This window comes from Xyrauchen texanus, chromosome 27, assembly GCF_025860055.1.
Source record: "Xyrauchen texanus isolate HMW12.3.18 chromosome 27, RBS_HiC_50CHRs, whole genome shotgun sequence".
NCBI classification, from domain to species: Eukaryota; Metazoa; Chordata; class Actinopteri; order Cypriniformes; family Catostomidae; genus Xyrauchen; species Xyrauchen texanus.
Window position 1 is genome coordinate 4,939,835 of NC_068302.1, and position 20,198 is coordinate 4,960,032.

Genomic DNA, 20,198 nt, shown 5'->3' on the forward strand with positions numbered 1-20,198 from the left:
AGATTATGGGAGGCCACACAACGCAGAGCTTTCTCTTGCTCCTGATTCACCTGCTCAATTCTGGAACCCAGATGACAAGCTCACTGTAGCCCCCAGCTGTCAGCAGAACTCGTGACTCAAATTGGGGGCCTCTGTCAGACACCACGTTGACCGGGAGGCCATGAATGTGAAAGACATGATTAATGACTGCTACCACTGTCTCCCTCGCTGAAGATAATTTGGGGAGGGGAATAATGTTGTACAATCATTTTGCCTTTTAAAAAAATTGTATTGAAAAAAATAATAATTTGTTACCACAAGTGTAAACAAATAAATAGAGTGGCAAAGTTGATGAAAATGGATAGCAAACCATTGTCATGGCTGTGTATCGTGTGCTGGACAGATTGACCCAGGAGCAGAGGTAAAAGTTCAAAAGATATTTATTAATGAATTCATTAATGCACCACCGTGCAGAGTAGAGACTAGTGTGTTCGTCAGTGGAGTGTGTGCGTCGTGGAAGTCAGGAGGAGCTTGGTCTTCGAGAACCGGTCCACTACAGTCAAAACGACTGTGTTGCCATGGGAGGGGGGAGAGGGGGTGGGCAGTTATGCACTATGGCTATGTGCATCCAGGGTCTCGAAGGGACCGGCAGCGGTTGGAGGAGCCCGGCTGGGGGTTCACAGGATGTTTTGTTAGTTGCACAAATGGGGCAATCAGCAATGAAGTGACGTACGTTCTGTGCTAGTGATGGCCACCAGAATCGTTCTCTAATGAGCGCCTGGGTATGAGTCGCCCCAGGATGAAAAGCGATGTTAGACGAGTGACCACTATAGGACATACGTCCAAACAGAACAAATAACGAGGAGCGCTGGGACAGTAATGCTCAGACACCGACCTCGGACGCATCCACCTCCACCACAAACTGTTTTGTGGGATCAGGAGTAATTATAATAGGTGCGGAAGAAAACCATTTCTTTAATTTTTCAAAAGCAATCTTGGCTACCAGGGACTAACAAAAATCAGTGTGTGTGGAAGGTAGAACTGTCAAAGGTGGTATGAGCTGACTCTAATTCCTAATAAGCCTCTGATAAAAAATTAGCGAATCCAAGAAACCTCTGCAAGGCCTTGAGAGAATCTGGGGTTGTCCAATCAGAAACAGCCTTTACCTTAGTCGAGTCCATGTGCACTCCCTTGGACGAAACTTTGAACTCCAGAAACGGAACCGACTGTACATGAAAAGCACACTTCTCCACCTAGGTGAAAAGCTGATTCTCTAACAGTCGCTGGAGCACCCGCCTGACGTGCTACACATGGTCCTGGATATTTTGGGAGAAGATAAGAATATCGTCTAGAAAATGAACATGAACTGATCGACCATATCTGTAAGCATGTCGTTCATGAGCCCCTGGAAGATGGCAGGGGCGTTGACCAATCCTAAAGGCATAACAAAATATTAAAAGTGCCTCCTATGGGTGTTAAATGCCATCTTCCACTCACCCCCTCCCTGATTTTGACAAGGTGATTGAAGCGTTGCATAGGTCCAACATCAATGACAAAGGATAACTATCCTTTACCGTAATGTCATTCAGCCCCCAATAAGACAGACATTAAGTACTCCAAGCAAGAACAGTGTTGGTTGACCAATCATGTGTGGGTTGTGCTTTACCAACCAAGGATTCCCCAACACTACCGGAGCTGATTTAGACAGGATAAGGAGGAATAACAACTGTTCTGTGTGATGCCCGGAGATAAACGTGACCGGCACAGTGGGATGGTGTTCTGCTCAGGGTATGGGCATTGATAGGTTTATCCAGCCTAAATGTGTGAAGTCGCCATTTGGATGCTAACTCAAGGTCCATAAAGTTACTATCAGTGCCGGTGTCAATCAAAGCAGAAACAGTATGACAGGCCGATCCAAACTGCAGTCGAGCCGGAAGAAGTGTACGAAGTCCAGAGGATTTATCCAAAGGTCTTGCTCTCACCAGTAACCCCTCTCCTACCGATGAGTAATGTCTTTTAATGTACAGGCGGCAGCAAGGTGACCCGGGGCAGTACAATACAGAGACGGTCTATAATTAAGGTGTCTCTGTCTCTCCCTACAGGAGATTTGAGTCCTGTCGAGTTGCATGGGTTCATGATCAGGTCAAGTTTGAGGCATGTAAGCTGGCGAGGCAGAGTGGGCAGGATGATCCACCACCATAGCAGGTGGAAAATGGCATCAGTGATGGCGACGTAGAGCGAAGCATTGATCGACTCGAATATCAAATTCCACCAAATCGTCAAAGTGTGGAGGTAAATCCAATGAATAAATCTCATCCGAAAGCCCATTCAGAAAGCGATCTCTCATAGTGTGATAATGGCATTCACAACAAACACCAAGAGTGTGAAACTTGATCACATAATCCACAACAAGTTAATCTCCTTGGGAGAGTCTAGACAAAATCCTCACTCCCTCCCGACATTGAGCCGAGCTTTCAAACACTCAGCGGAACTCCAGAATAAATGTCTGATATGATGCACAGCAGGGATGTCGGTTGTCCCACATACCAGTACCCCATTCCCCAGCCCTCCCGATGAGGAATGTAATGACAGAAGCCACCTTCATGATGTCCGAGGCAAACATGGAGGGCTGCAAGGTAAAGAACAGGGAACATTGTGAGATGAATGCGCTGCAGGATTCAGCATCACCTGAAAACGGGTTAGGATATGGGCAAAGCTGTTGCACATAAGAGGTGAGATTGGCTAGATGTGAGGCCAGTGCCTCCAAAGCCTGGTTAGCTGCAGCGATCTGGACTTGCTGATGTCCCAGCAGATATCCCTGCTGAGAAAGGGCAGTGCGAAGAGTGGAATCCTCCACTGGGTCCATGTTGTGGTCCAATTATTCTGTAACATGTAGGTGATGGAGAGAATGACTCAGAAGCAGAGGTATCAGTTCCAAAAATATTGATTAATAAAGTCAGTAATGAGCCACCACGCAGAGCAAAGAGTAGTGTGTTCGTCAGTGGAATGTGTGCCTTGTGAAAGTCCGGAGGAGCTGGCAGAATCCTCTGTAGAAGCTTGGCCATGAGAGAGATGTCCAGCGGATAATACGAGCAACAGCAGAAGGCATGCAAGCATAGAGCGGAATTCCTTTGTGGATTGCCAGGCTGAAATCAGTGAAGACTGGAAGGCAAACCATAACCCGAACAATGCAGACAAACCAACAGAGTGACAAGACAGGACCAGCTAGACAAGGAGAGCAAAGTTATTACTCAACTTAGCATAACAATCTGGAAAAGAAACAGAGAAACATGAGGGCATATGTAGGGAGTGCAATCAGGGTGGAACAGATGTTGCTCAACAAGCAATCAGTGGCAAAGAACGTTCCCATGGAAACGCTGATAATGCCAGTCGAGGGAGAGAAAATTACAAAACAAACCTGCGGGCTTGCCAGAACCGTGACAGGCTGATAAGATCAGGACTATATACCGATAATAGTCAAGTTCTACTGATCAGTTCAGGTTTTAAGACTAACAGTAAACAGCAAGTAAGCATTTTGTGTTTTGATTGCTCATGTATTCCAGTTCTTTAGACATGATGCCCCATTGATTACGATTATGTCAAGGGAGACATTTGTGAAAATATACATGTATCTAAAAATCTAGATCACATGATAAATCCATTGACTGTAATCATCATTGGCTGACCTAAAGTCTTTTGGATCTAAATGTCGTGATTTTTTAAACCTCAAAAATGGCAATGCTGACTGTTACAAATCCCTAATAACCATCCAATTCTAAAAAACAAAATAAAAAATCTACATCCTTCTTTACCTTTTCTTTTCTTCACCCCCTCTCTAACTGAGGCTGTGTTCGAAATAGCATACCATCATGCCATTCAAAAGTATTTAAAAATTGTACATGCGTACTACGCATAATTATTATTTTCAGAATGTGATGACAGGATGATCTACTGTACAATATTCGTCACAATTATACAAGCAGAGCTAATTTTCTCAGTTGCATTTTCTAAGTTACTGTAAGGTGCGCTCAGTAAAAGTTTTACTCCTAAAATAATTACTTGTAATAATTATGAAACATGTATAAAATCATGACCACTTACATGAGATGAAGACTCCACTCTTATCGGTAACTCCAAAAGCTGTTTTAATCTACATGGAGAGGGTCTCCTCGTGGGGGTTGCCATGTTAAAATCACATGACCACACAAATGCTACAGTACTCACTTAATCTCAGTATCCAACCTGTTTTTGGACACTTTCGCTCGTGGATTAAATTAATCGTGGCTGACTGTGAATTGTGAATTTCTACATTGGTACATTTAACATTATGTCATTGGTAACTGAAAGCTATTGCTTTTGAATGATGATGCATCCTGGCCCCTAGGTTTCAGTGTAAGTCTAAGATGACAAAAACAAAAGATGCTGAGTGCACCATTAACATTCCTACTTAGTTCTATCTATGTAAATGAGACACATATAAACAGCACTGTTTGCCTGGCGCAGTTAACGTGGCACTGTTACTGCCCAACAAAAGCTGGATTCAACCAATTATTAACATTGCATTTAACTCTAATTTTGTTTGCATAATTACCCAATTTGCATAATTAATTAAGTGAAAATACAAAACAGATAAAATGTATCCTTATATAGTCTACTTAAAAAAAAACACTGGTGGTGTAGTAAGCTGTAAGTGCAATGATATATTATTTTTGAACACAGCACTGCTTTCTCCTAGAAAAATGCTAAAAGTAGCTCTGGGGGCCTTACCTTCCTCCACGTCATCATTGGACATGATGGCCACATATTTCTCCCAGACCATTTTGATGTCAGCCCTGTAGCGGTCACAAGCCCACAGGAACAGGGGGAGGAGGATGGATTGAGCTATGGAGCACCACAGCACACACAGCACCATCCAGCTGTAGGAGCGGTCAAATTTCAGGCTAGCAAAGCTCACCACCTGAAAGAAACACAAAGCTTTGGCATTATTTACATACACTCATTGAGCACTTTATGAACACTATGGTCCTAATAAAGTGTCTGACGTGGTCTTCTGCTGTTGTAGCCCATCTGCCACAAGGTTCAACATGTTGTGCATTCTGAGATGCTATTCTGCTCACTACAATTGTAGCGGTTATCTGAGTTACCGTAGCCTTTCAGTCAGCTCGAACCAGCCTAGCCATTCTTCGTAGGACCTTTCTCATCAACAAGGCATTTCCGTCCTCAGAACTGTTACTCACTGGCAGTGTTGGGGAGTAACAGAATACATGTAATGGGATTAAGTATTTAAAATACAAAATATAACTAACTGTATTCCACTAAAGTTACAATTTAAATCATTGGTAATTAGAATGGTTGCATTAAAAAAGTATTTTGATTACTGAAGGGATTACTTTGCATTTTATTGTCATTTGTTTAATTTCATATTTAGTACTTTCAGATGGAAAACATTTATACATATACATAATGTAATTACTTTGTAATTGTGGTGAAAAATAAATGAAGATAAGTTGAATACTTAATTTTTAATAAACGCAAGTAAAAGTCCATGAATATCAGGAAAACAGGATCGGTGACATTGGACAGCCCTGTCAGAGTACAACAGAGAATTTGGAAAGCTCTCACAATGGTTTTACAGGGACCGATTGGCACACAGAGCGACCATGGGTACCCCATATTCCCGCAGCGTCCCCCACAGGACAAACTGGGGGACACAGTTGAATGCCTTCTCCAAGTCCACAGAACACATGTAAACTGGAAAGGCAAACTCCCACACACCCCTCTAAGACCTGCTCTAAGGTAAAGGGCTGATCCACTGTTAGGCAGATTGGTGCAGCAGCTGCAGTAATGCGGTCGCTGTAACAGACTGGTGGTGAAGAGGGAGCTAAGCTTGAAGGCAAAGCTCTCAATTTACCAGTCGGTCTATGTTCCAAACCTCATCTATGGTCATGTTCTTTGAAAATAGACAGTTGAGGTAGTTCAGTCATTTTATTAGGATGCCTCCTGGGCGCCTTCCTGTGGAGGTGTTCTGGACATGTCCAACTGAAAAAGGCCCAGAGGAAGGGATGGTATTATATTTCTCAGCTGGCCTGGGAACGCCTTGGGATCCCCAGGATAAGCAGCATAAGATGGATGGATGAATCATGTAACAGTAAAGGCACTATGATTTAATTTTTTTGCCGTCCTTGAGTAAAATGTACTCAAGTACTGCAATGAGTGTATTTGTAAATCGCTCCTATCCACCTCTGTTTTCAACATACTTTTGCTAAATTCACGGAGTGATCAGTCAGGTCGAAATTACCTGTTGGAAGATGCTTCTGCCGGCTTCTGTCTTAAAAGCATAATTTTATTCTGCCAGTTAGTTGCTACTGAACTAATGAAATGCATCAAGGTTAGTAGGGCTATCAATTGATTAACATTTTTAATCAAATCAAACATGACATATCAAACAAGCCAAATACTAGAGCTTCACAAAAATGGTAAAAAATTATAATCACAAATATTTTTCTAAAAATTGTAATTATGATTATTAATCAAGGTTTTTCTGTAGGTTTTTTTTTTTTTATTACAGAGCTGAACATTTTGGACTAAATTTTGTACTGTTGCTATTGCTTAGATATTAATTCTAAAAACAAATATTCTAAAACAACAAGGTGTTAAAACTACAAATTATTATATTATACCTTTTTGACCAAAATTAAGTCATGTATTACCCATGGTTTAATGCCAATAGTAATAGTTACTCTTTAGTTTGCACTTGAGTTTCTTTAAGAGATCCCCTTTTAAATTATTATTATCTGTGATATACAATGTCAAGCCTTTACTTTTGGCAGAACTTAAGGAAAATTGTGTGTTGTTGTTTCTGTTATGACAACAGCTTTGTGATCCTCCTTCCATAATAAACATGGTGAAATGCTCTCATCTGCTCCTCGCTCCATAAAATGTTGTGGTTACTGTCGTAACCTCCGTCCCCTGATGTAGGGAACGAGACGTTCGCTCATGTCCTCGGTACACGCATGCTCATATCAGCAGCTCACTCACTCATCAGACTCCTCGGTAATCTTCTGCAAACAGTTTGTGAACTGGCTCATTCGGTTCTTTTTAAGTCAGACACGAGAGCTGACTTTTGATTCTGCCTAGTTTTGATTCCTTCATTTAAAACGGGTTCTTTGGTTCAGTAACCGGTCTAGTAACTCGTAAGTGCCTGTATGAGTCCAACTCATACATTTCGAACTCTGCATCAGGCTCCTATCATCTGCATTTTGTGTTGTTTTAGTTTGATATTGCTGATACATTAGTTAATGAAATTCAGATTTCTTGAAAATGTCCATCACAGTCAGCTACACAATTAATTAAGTCTAATAAAAAAATACAAACACAACTAGAAAACTATATTATTAATAAATTGTATTAGTAAAATCATCAAGAATGCCTACTTAAATCTTAAATCTTTAAATAATAAGAAAATAACACCAAAAAAATCTGTAGGTTTATAAATGTTTTATTCTGCTACTGCCATTAACATCTCAACATATAGCAAGTCCTTGTAATCCTCTGCAAACTTCAACAGTCAGTGGGACCGACTCATTCGGTTCTTACTGAGTTGGAAAGATCAATGTGGTGCGTAGCCAGTATACACTGATCAGCCACAACATTAAAACCACAGACAGGTGAAGTGAATAACATTTATAATCTCATTACAATGGCACCTGTCAAGGGCTGGGATATATAAGGCAGCAAGAGAACAGTCAGTTCTTGAATTTCATGTGTTGTAAGAGGGAAAAAAGGGCAAACATAAGGATTTGATCGACTTTGAAAAAAGACAAATTGTGACGGCTAGACGATTGGGTCAGAGCATCTCCAAAAAAGCAGGTCTTGAGGGGTGTTCCCGGTACGCACTGGTTAGTACCTACCAAAAGTGGTCCAAGGAAGGACAACCAGAGAACCAGTGACAGGGTCATGGGTGCCCAAGGCTCATTGATGCAAATGGGGAGCAAAGGCTAGCCCATCTGGTCCAATCCCACAGAAGAGCTACTGTAGTAGTAGTCCTTTATTGTCACATAGTAAACCAGTGAAATTGGCCATCGACCTGTCCATACAAACATACATATGACAAGGGGGTAGAGAGGACAGGAAGACAGGGAATTAGAAAGAAATACAGCATGACAAGAGGGGAGGTGAGGAGAGAAAAAAAGGCAGCCCCCAAACTGTGCTCCTTAAGAAGTACAGTGTGGGAACAGGAAAAAAAACACCTCAGCAACATTAGCACATAATCAGTACACTCTACAACATGAACAAGACTTGCAACAGGGGAGGGGATTGGGGGGTGGAGGTGGCCCAGCACAGGCAAGCAGCCATCCGGTCCTGCAGCAATATTCGGCGCTGGTCACAGACCCGCCTGTCAGACTGGGGGTACAAAGCGGCGAAGGCGAGGGATAGGGTATCGGGCGATGATTGCATATCTGTATATATGTGTAAGAGTTCATGTGTGTATAGGCCTGGAGAGTCACTATGCCATCATCTAATCTAGGTGCCTCAGTCCGCAGGGTTGTCATAGCGATACACAGCAAGTTGCCATGGAGACAACCTTGATCAGGTCCCAGACATAGTCAACAATCACCAGGTGTCTGGGGAGTCGGGGAAGGAACGCAAGAGTGGCTCACTGCAGTGCTCTACCGGGGGAGTTGTTGTTCCAACAGCGGCCTTGGCCAAGGCCAGTGCTGGTTGAGGGCGGCCGAAACAGATAAGATTGGGATTGTTTGGTCTTGAGGCGAGTAGCCGCTTCTAATTTACACGGCTATTCTTCTGCTAGTCCATTTTGGTCTCTTAAATGATCCATTTGCCTTTGCAAAGCTGTGAGCTTCTCCATGATGTTATCCATATTTTGGTTCATAGACCCAGTCTGAGTGCAGACAGCTCTGCCCACTGCTTCAATCATGACGGGCAGCCTTGTGGGGCTTTGGACAGCTGTCACCGTCTTCTTAATTCCTCGATAAACCAGGGCAATGCCTAATCCAATCAGCAGAAGACCTGTTATTATGGTACCGAATAGGTAGATATCTTCAACGTCCTCCACGGAAAGAGCCGCCAGACACACGACCCGCCACCTCTCCCGTGCGTCCATCCTTCCTTCGTTGAGAGCCAAATAGAAAAGCACCAATTGCTGCGTATGGGGCTGGGTAGCCACAAACCAGTCAGAGTGTCCATGCTGACCCCTATCCACGAATGAATGTGCCTACAATGGGCATGTGAGTGTCAGAACTGGACCATGGAGCAATGGAAGAATGTGGCCTGGTCTGATGAATCACATTTTCTTTTAGATCATGTGGACGACCGGGTGCGTATGCATCGTTTACCTGGGGAAGAGTTGACAGTAGGATGCACTATGGAAATTGGCAGTCCAGCGGTAGCAGTGTGATGCTCTGGGCAATGTCCTTCTGGGAAACCTTGGGTCCTGGAATTCATGTGGATGTTACTTCGACATGTACCACCTACCTAAAGATTGTTGCAGACCACGTACACCCCTTCATGACAACAATATTCCCTGATGGCAGAGGCCTCTATCAGCAGGATAATGAGCACTGCCACACTGCAAAACTTTTTTAGGAATGCTTGAGGAACATGAGAAAGAGTTCAAGGTGTTGACTTGGCCTCCAAATTCCCCACATCTCAATCCAATTGAGAATCTATGGGATGTTTCTGGACCAACAAGCCTGATTGATGGAGGCTTCAACCCACAACTTACAGGACTTAAAGGATCTGCTGTTAATGTCTTGGTGCCAGATACCACAGGACACTTTCAGATGTCTTGCGGAGTCCATGCCTCGATGGGTCAGAGCAGTTTTGGTGGCACAAGGGGGACCTACATGATATTAGGCAGGTGGTTTTAATTTTCTGTCTGATCGGTGTATGTACTACAGCTGTGCATCTTGCGTCATCAACCCGGAACTAAAACAATTAAGTTCAATGTTATGAAGCAGCTCAACCGGTTACTTGATGAGAATCGGCTCAAAAGAAGACACCACTAAGAAGAATGTGACAGTTAAAGTGGAGCTTGACTGAACAGGGATGAGAATTTATATTAAAAATGGACCTAAACTTTGATCTGTTTCTCACCCACAACTATCATATCGCTTCTGAAGACATTAAGTTATCCACTGGAGTCATACGGATTACTTTTATGCTGACTTGTGTGATTTTCGGAGCCTTAAGATCTTGGCACCCATTCACTTGCATTGTATAGACCAAAAAAGCTGAGATATTCTTATAAAAATCTTATTTTGTGCTCTGCTGAAGAAAGTATTTTTCCTGCACCATGAGTGTTTTATTTTTAAGACAGTGAGAAAAGTTGAAAGTGGTTCAACTTGTACAAATATGTCTTGAGAGCGTGTTCTTGTGATGACTTTAGTTTCTTTAACTTGTATTTAGACCAGTAGTGTCCATTAAGTGACAGTTCACTCAGAAATTATAATTCTCTAATCATTTACTCATCTTCATGCCATCCTAGATGTGTATGACTTTCTTTCATCTGCAAGACACAGATGAAGATTTTTATGGAGTTTTAAGCTCCTTTACACATTTGCCTTTGGCTTGTTCACTGGGGGCCTAAAGACAAATCATTTTTAATGCATGATTTTCCACCACATCTTTCATTTAAACTGCTCAGTGAGGACGTCAAGACATTACAGCATAATTTTCTGTTACACTATAATTTTCTGTATATCTGCTTTATAACAATGTGTGTTGTGAAAAGCGCTAAACAAATAAAAATGACTTGACTAGAACTTTTTATTTAGATACTAATAGTATAATTTCTTACCTCGCTAGTCACTATTGCTTTTTACCAGCAATATGTAATGACTAGTAAGAATGGCCACGGTAGTGTTCAATGAAAAATTTTACTAGTAAAATAAACAAATCTTACTAAAATTAGGAATAAGTACAGTTCTAGTACCTAATGAATAAGTACCAATATCTATTGAACAAGTACTGGTGTCTAATGATTAAGGACTAGTATCTTAAATAGGTATTAGTATCTAATGAATAAGTACAAGTATCTAATAAATAAACAATAGTATCCAATTATAACTGAGGGGTGCATGTCCCCCTCACTTTTAGAAACAACTAAATTGATTCATATACACTAGGTACGTTTTTATTAAAATGTCCATTTAACTTAAATATAAGAAAAAAATCTTTCTTGGCTCATGCTGTTAATTATCAAGGGATCTTCTAACATACTAGATAACCCTATGTGGCAGCGGGGGCGTGGTCAAGCGCCCGTCTGGGAGAGAAAAGCGGTAAGGGCGCTTACACCTGAGCTAAATTATGTCTGACACCTGTGTCTAATTGCAGTAGCATCAGGAGAGCGGCATAAAAAGCAGCAAACGGAGAGCCTCGAGAGAGAGAGCCCGACACCAAGCCCAGAGAAACGAACTGTGTGATAATATTGTGTGAAAGTGGAAAAGATTAAAGAAGCCTTACTTTTGATGCTGTTTCCTGTCCCTTCCTTAGTGGAATGTTTTACATTGGTGCCGAAAGCCGGGAAGGAGAAGGGATGGCCGTCGCAGAGTCCTCGACACTGCCGTCCACCCAGGGGAGCACCGCTGCCATCTGCCGGGTGACGGAGTAGCCCGACCGCCCGGATGCGAGGTACGGCCGTCGTCCGCGGGGCAAGTGGGGACTGGATTTCCCGACCACCTGGAGCGAGGGAGCCGGTGCCGGGGGCGGAGGAGTGCCCTGCCGTCCCCAGAGACGCGGAGAGGTCGAGGGATGACCACGCGGGACGCGAGATACACCCCGCCCCAGGGATGGGGGGGTGTACGTCATGCCGGTGGCACCCCGGCCTGAGATAACGCCGGGAGGAATGTGGAGCGGAGGGGGGCGGGGCCGGGTCGGAATATCGCGCGCCCGGTCCCCAATCGGCCTGATGAGGCGCGCGAGGGATAAAGGCGGCCAGTGACGATTGTTCAAGAGAGAGAGAATTACGGGCATGTCCATCATGTGTGTTTGTTTATGTGTTTTTGAGTTTTCATTAAATTTTTATTTATATTGACAAGCCGGTTCTCGCCTCCTCCTTGCCCATCCTTTAACTGTTTTACACCCTTCTAGGATAAATGTTAATTACAAATTATATTTTGTCAGTTTTTCATCAAATTAGTTGCATTTTAACTTTTGAATTTTTTTTTAATTCTGTATATTCCTTCAATGAATGTATTGAAACTGCATGTATTATATTGCATCTATATTTTTTTTTACATGTTTATTGTTTATTGTTTGTTCTATTTACAATCATTTAAAAGGTGTCAATTGATACTCAGAACACAGGCTAATTTGGTACGGTCTCTTTAAATAGACAACTGCATCTGAGTGCAACAACAGTTGACATTTTCAACTGTATCTCATATATTTCTGGAAAAAAATTAAATTTAGGTAAATTTTACACTGAAGTAAAATATGTTTATACAGTAGATGTGAGTAGCGGCAGGTGTTTACAGTTAGCTACTAATGTTACCTACCAACTAGTGGTTATTTCTGTTTTATTTTCTCACCAAAAGCACAAAAAAAAAAAACATTGTAAATTGTCTGCTACCTCCAGCTCATTCTCTGCTCCTTTTTATTTTGAATGTCTGAAATTGGATTCATTTCTATAGATGCATTAACAGACTAAGCAAATAACATCATAACTTGTATTCAGTTTGGACCGTATGCTGGCTGATGGACCAAACCATTTTCACTTTTGTTGAGGGGGTTGGGGGTCGCTAACATGGGAGACAATACAGATTATAGAGTCTTGCGACATTTTTTCCCCAACCAATAGCATGTTATTACTAATATATATATATATATATATATATATATATATATATATATATATATATATATATATAAACAAATTGTAATGAGGAAGCTTGAGGGTTTTGGTTTGGATCCATGTGCAGTTTATTTATTAAATAAAAAGACATGAACAGATAAACAGGAAGAGTTTGGGTGGCAAATAGGGTTTTGCATTGGATGGATTTGAATAAGAACAGTAGAAGAGTTTGTGATGATAATCCACAACAGGAGCAGATGAAAACACAGTCCAAGGCATAATCAATCCAGGCATAAAACCATAAATAGGGAAAAACAGGTGAGGTTCTTACACAGAGCAACAGTCCAAGCATAAGTGTGTGCTAGAAGCACTTGGGTCAGCTGGGTCTGCCTCCTCCTGGGGTAGCTTGGCTTGCAGGTTCACAACCTAAACCCTGAAGGGGGTCGTAGGAACCTTGGGCACGTAGCCCAGTCGCGGTCTTAGGATGAGGTGAGCATCTGCTGGATCGAATTCCAGGCAAGTGTCGCTGACAGAGAACGCTTGCAGGTCCCCAACCCTCTTGATGGAAGCGAGCGTGATCAGGAGGGCCGTCTTCAAGGAGATGGCTTTGCGCTCGACTGAATCAAGCGGTTCAAAGGAGGGTCTGTGAAGGCCAGAGAGGACCACTGAAAGATCCCAGGAGGGGAACAGGCTTGGCCGGGAAGGGTTCAACCTCCGGGCGCCTCCTAAGGAACATGATAATCAAATCGTGCTTACCAATGGACTTGTCGTCCAATGCGTCGTGGTGGGCTGCGATAGTAGCAACATACACCTTCATGGTGGAGGGGGACAGCCTCCCCTTCCACCTCTCCTGCAGGAATGAAAGCACTGACCAAACTGCGCAACTCTGCAAACTGAATTGTGTAGCCGAATCGGATGGTCCTGGCCAGCCAGCATGATGGGTTTGAAAGTGAAAGCGATGCGTCCAAGCTCCGAGCGGGGGGCACTAAGGGGACGATCGCATTTGACAAACCTGGTGAGGGAGAACTCAAAGCATTTATCTTGCTCCGCATACCCGGCTGAGAAAGTGGGGTTTGTCAGTATCCCGCATTTCGACCAGGTACAGCATCTCATGTCATTCCTGGACCATGAGGGTGGCCATTGCCTGTCCGAGTGCCCGTGCTGTGATCTTCGTTGCCCGGGGGTGCGAGGTCAATTGCTGAGCGCAGTTCCTGCAGCACATTGGGATCAGGACTACCCAAGTTTAGTTCTTTAAGTGCCTTGGCCTGTTGAGTTTTTGCAGGAGGGCCTTGGCATACAGAGCATAGGCCCATCCGGTGGCTCTGTAGGTTTTGGACACAGGCGCACCGCACTGTCCACTTAAGGGGCCTTCGTGTAATGCTCTCCAATGCAGCGCCGATATTTTCATCCAGCTTGGGGGTCCAAACACCAGACTGGCTGTGGGGCGAGTTGGTCTTGCGTCGGAACCGGATGGGAGCAAATGAGAATGCTGGGGGCAGGTGCTGCATGGCGAAACCGCACAGGCCTCAAGTGAATTCTCATTGGCCTTTTCTCAAAGCTCAGAGGCAACTGAGGCTCTCAAGAGAGAACCCTAGTGTCATATTCACTGACATAATGTCGAGTGAGTGACCGAAGGGAAACCGTAACGATTAATCTGCAAAAATACCCGGAAGACCAAGGAAAACAACTGTGGTGGATGACCGAAAAATTCTTTCCCTGGTGAAGAAAACACCCTTCACAACAGTTGGCCAGATCAAGAACACGCTCCAGGAGGTAGGAGTATATGTGTCAGAATCAACAATCAAGAGAAGAGTTCACCAGAGTGAATACAGAGGGTTCACCACAAGATGTAAACCATTGGTGAGCCTCAAAAAACAGGAAGGCCAGATTAGAGTTTGCCAAACAACATCTAAAAAAGCCTTCACAGTTCTGGAACAACATCCTATGGACAGATGAGACAAAGATCAACTTGTACCAGAGTGATGGGAAGAGAAGAGTATTGAGAAGGAAAGGAACTGCTCATGATCCAAAGCATACCACCTCATCAGTGAAGCATGGTGGTGGTAGTGTCATGGCGTGGGCATGTATGGCTGCAAATGGAACTGGTTCTCTTTTATTTATTGATGATGTGACTGCTGACAAAAGCAGCAGGATGAATTCTGAAGTGTTTCGGGCAATATTATCTGCTCATATTCAGCCAAATGCTTCAGAACTCATTGGACGGCGCTTCACAGTAGTAGTAGTCCTTTATTGTCACATAGTAAACCAGTGAAATTGGCCATCGACCTGTCCATAGAAACATACATATGACAAGGGGGTAGACAGGACAGGAAGACAGGGAATTAGAAAGAAATACAGCATGACATGAGGAGAGGTGAGGAGAAAAAGGCAGCCACCAGACTATGCTCCTTAAGGAGTACAGTGTGGGAACAGGAAAAAAACAACTCAGCAACTTTAGCACATAATCAGTACACTCCACCACATGAACAAGACTTGCAACAGGGGTGGGGATTGGGGGGTGGAGGTAGCCCAGCACAGGCAAGCAGCCATCCGGTCCTGCAGCCATTCTCGGTGCTGGTCACAGACCCGCCTGTCAGACTGGGGGTACAAAGCGGCGAAGGAGAGGGATAGGGTATCGGGCGGATGATTGCATATCTATATGTGTAAGAGTTAATGTGTGTGAAGGCCTGGAGAGTCGCTATGCCAGCATCTTAATCTAGGTGCCTCAGTCCGCAGGATTGTCATAGCGATACACAGCAAGTTGCCATGGAGACAACCTTGATCAGGTTCCAGACATAGTCAACAATCACCAGGTGTCAGGGGAGTCGGGGAAGGAACACAAGAGTGGCTTACTGCAGTGCTCTTCCGGGGGAGATGTTGTTCCAACAGTGCCTTGGCCAAGGCCAGTGCTGGTTAAGGGCGGCCGAAACAGATAAGATTGGGATTGTTTGGTCTTGAGGCAAGTAGCCGCATTATAATTTACACGGCTATCTCCTGGTCCATTTTGGTCTCTGAAACGATCCATTTGCCTTTGCAAAGCTGTGAGCTTCTCCATGATGTTATCCGTATTTTGGTTCATAGACAAAACAAACAGCTCTGCCCACTGCTTCAATCATGATGGTGTAAGGCGGGTGCCAGTGGGTCTGGGCTACTCTTCGAGAATACAAAAGGCTCTCATGAGAATTAACATCTGAACTCTCTCTTGCATATGTAACAGCAACATCCGAGATGCAACAAACTGTGCAGCTAACACCTCCCTTCTAAAGTACCTCCATCTCACTCCTCCTCCTCACTTAAAGCTCACTAAAAACCTATGCAATGTGAAGTGTGTACAAAAAAGTAACCATAACATGTTTGGTATCATTTAAAGTGTCTCAGTGCGCCTGGTAAACTGGTCTCATCCTCCCAGTAATAAAATATGAGAACTGTGGTGTGCCCCTTAAAGGTGTGCCCTCCCCCAGATCCTCCATACCTCCTGTATGTAAATCTACAGGAACCCCCTCAACAGGGGACCAAAATCTAATTATAATGACAGACACCACCATTTGGTAAGCATATTGAATTATCTGGGTATTTAAGGAGATGTGACACATTGCTCAGGGTTCTCTGTAGTCAGAGGAGCCCACACAGTTTACTGTGTGTAATTTATGTCAGGTGATTGCAATTCGAATTTCTTATGTTTTGATAAAATGTCTAACTTTGACTTATCACTGTCTAATTGGAATTGATGAATTGATTATGTTACCTGGTCAATAAATTGTCAACATTTGATTTTATTCTGACTGACTCTGACATTGTGTTTCCCAAACAGATTAAACGATTCGTATGTTACTGCAAGTCTGCATCAGATTAGTGACGACTAATATTTGGCATCGATTCAAGTGTACTTGGTTTGCAAAGACAAAAAGGCAATTTCCGTTTAGAACAGCAAATGCTGCTTGACCAATGTAAATTCAGGTGTGTCTTACCTCTGTTTTGATTTGATGTTTCTCCAGATAAGTGTACGTGGAAAACCACGCATGGCCAATCCAAAGCTATTATAAGAGAAGTTATGTTGGTCAACTTACATCTGTAATAGTGGCCGTGACCTCTACTGAAGAAAACGTTAAGTTACATTCACGTGTATGCAATTCCATGGGGCTATACTGAAGTATCTTTGATTGTGTGAACTTGAACGTGACCGATCTCAGGTATATAGCAATGACCTCTGTTTGATGATCCAATACTGACCACTTGTGATCGTGAGACCCGCGGTGTAGAGAAAAACACGCGAGGACCTCAAAGCGGCATAGTTTCTTAATCTAAAAGGGTAAAATATAGTTAAAGGAGTTAAAAGAATAATCAAACATTCGCTCACTTTTAATGATGCTCAGATATCATTAAAAACCTTTTTCATTTATGGAGTCAGATGAAATAACGAGGTAATACATAAGAGAAAATGTATTTCATTTAATATTGTTGTGTTGCGTAACAAGAAAGACAGTAACGCGCAGAGACCTTCACCCGTATTATTGGATGGTCCCGGCCGAACACACGTTCAGATCAATAGTAGACTGGGGTTCAAGAATAGAAAGCAGGTGGAGATCAAAACCCTGTAGTGTTGCGTCCGCAAAATGGTTAACAGAAGGGAACGGCCCAGAGATATTTAACCAAAGATCTCAGAGCAAAATGCAATGCCATTATTGCAAAAAGTGTAACCATCTCATAAGAGATTGCCAAAAAAGAGAAAGAGATTTGAGAAAACAAGCAAAACATTGCCAAAAAATGCCCTATAGCGACCTGTTGAAACTATTCACAAATTTCATCACTGAGTTTAAAAAACAAAACTGCCAAAAGGGCGTGGCCCACAACTTGAACGGAATAACGGAAAATACCATCACCAATAGGGATACGTGGCCTCCATCCCCATAGGGAGATGAATGGCAGCCTGACAGGCTGACTGTTCCTGCTGTGATTGCGGTTCAGACTATTCCTATTAACTTAAAACAGTACCAACAAGAACTGTGGAATTCTGATGGAGACCTGACACCGCATCTGCAGCAGGACCAACTAGTCAAGGTCACTGAAGGCATGATTTTAAGAGACGATAAATACATCATTCCAGAAGCCCTCCAGAAACCAGTGATAAAATCTGTTTAATTTATACTATTTTAATATAATATAGTTGTATTATAATCACATTATAATATGCATTATATTATAATGGCCATGCATGGCCACAGACAGGGAAAGGTTATGCATGGCATTGCAGATGTATATTAGACATGTATATTTGTAGTGACACTGCCAACCGAACAACCTTACCAGCCCTGAAAATTCTTGTGATTTGAATTTCATTGGTTCTCTTATCAGTACCAAGAGGGAGGGGTATATGGTCGTTGTTTGCTGTGCACCAATGCTGTAAAAACAGTGGCACATGATAATGAACCATATCATCTCTCGCTGAGAAGCACCAGTTGAATTTAAAATCTGATCAGGGGAACCATTCCACTGGATAGACAATGAAAAAATGTTTGTGTAAAATGCTAAACATCAGGCAAAAATTTCATAACCCTAACAGACCACCGAGATCATAGGTCATAGATGATCAAACGTGTGAATAGCACCCTTAAAAAATGCTAAGCAGAGCCGTGTTGGGAGCAATAAAATTAAAACAAAGCTCAGAAAGTTCCCCAGCAGAACTGGGGCTTATATTGCTCACAACAGCAGACTGTGCCGACTCAACTGTGAGAACAGCTTAAGGTGCTTCACACTCCAAACTGCACTAAAATATCAGCAGTAATTCAGATCTCACCAAAGATGCTTAGTCTAATTTGATCTCTGAAATAAAATTTGCATTGGACATTGTAATGGTACGTATCTCTTCCCCCTGATGGCACAAACTATACAGTATGAGACTAAAGCTGTCTGTAACAGTTTGGCTTTGACCATCAGAGGAAAATAAAGTACCACATGTCTAAATGCAAATTAATTAAAGGTTCAACATTAACTGTTTTCTCTTTCTGTAGTTGTTCATATTTCAGGTTGCAATGTCGTGAGGGACAGATGCAAAAAGAATTCTGATCCCCCTGCCTCAAGCCAGGACATCAATTTGGCCATGCTGGAGATGGGTGCAAAAGCTAATCTAACAGGCCATTCACACCTCACAGCTCCACAAAAACAAAAATAGCTGTATGGCCTCCCGGTTTAGCACCGGAACCAAAAATTATGCAACACCAATTGCTCTAGACCAGGTTCCACCCATCTCCTAAACATACAAAGCACCCACTTTTATTACTACACGTCATGGAACAAAATAATGGCAGAGATTCTGAAAATACTAATCCACTGAAGATCTGGCCCGCCTCTCACATACACGTAGCCTCTCACACATAGGACATTACAAACCAGTTTCCATAAAACAGGCACTATTTACAACTTCCCTTTTAAATACTGTAATATACACGGGACATGTGCATGGCCACAGTTACACATCGATGATTTAATTACTAATTGCAAGCAAACTTGCCACCAAAATTTCAACATTTCCACCTACATATAAATCAAACCAATTGATTTTTGTTGGAATGGTTGCAAACCAGAGGGCCCCTTGTTTCCAACGCATTGCTAATAACAATGTAAGTTGTTGACGATATGAAATGCAGACACTTCTATCGATCACTACACATTTTTAAAATAGGCATATATCATCGATTGTGACTTAGCCACCAAATCACACATATTAGATAATTTTGAATTAACACTGTTATTATTGTATATGTCTGTAACTGTGATTCTACAATCATAGAATTATTATTATAACTATATGTTTAATGATGCCTGCCACTGATGAAAATAATAGTTATACCGACTTTGTGGTATGTTTCCTTTAATTTAGTATCCACTGTAATATTGTATATTGATGATACATGTTCTAATTGCCTTGAACTCTGTGCAACCTTTCCTTTAATTAATTCAGATAAAGTATATCCAAATTCCACTACCAAAAATCAAAACGGTAGTAAAAACAAAATCAGATTAATTAGTCCCCTTTGCATTTTTAAAGATACACTTGAGACCTGGATTACCACTCGCACTTGTGACACGAATTCATTTTTTGTCTTTTCATCATGTATTGATGTATTACTCAACCTTTTCTCATGTCAGTATAACATTAAGTTCTTCAGAGTTTCATCTTTACATGGTCATTTAAGAAGCTGTTCAGGTGTATATTCATTGCCAGGGAGAACTCCTTCACCTAATTGAGGTCTGCCCAGAAGACCACCAATGGAGGTGACAGAGAATTTTTCAAAGAGTCAGATCATCATTAAAGGTACAACCAGAAGCAGATGTTTCTCCATGATGGAATGACATGTCCACTGAACAAGCCACAAATGCCTTGATGGACTCTATGAACTGAATGCATGCG

The 20,198-nt window shown here is 42.5% G+C and overlaps 1 protein-coding gene across 1 annotated transcript in view; it reads right to left on the bottom strand.

Moving 5' to 3' along the window:
• The window catches only part of LOC127620881 (probable G-protein coupled receptor 153), a 128,700-nt gene that overhangs the window by 67,365 nt on the left and 41,137 nt on the right, over positions 1–20,198 (bottom strand). Inside the window, exon 3 of the mRNA XM_052094217.1 lies at positions 4,747–4,936. Coding sequence (XP_051950177.1) covers positions 4,747–4,936 — 190 coding nt within the window. The remainder of the gene's footprint in view (positions 1–4,746; positions 4,937–20,198) is intronic.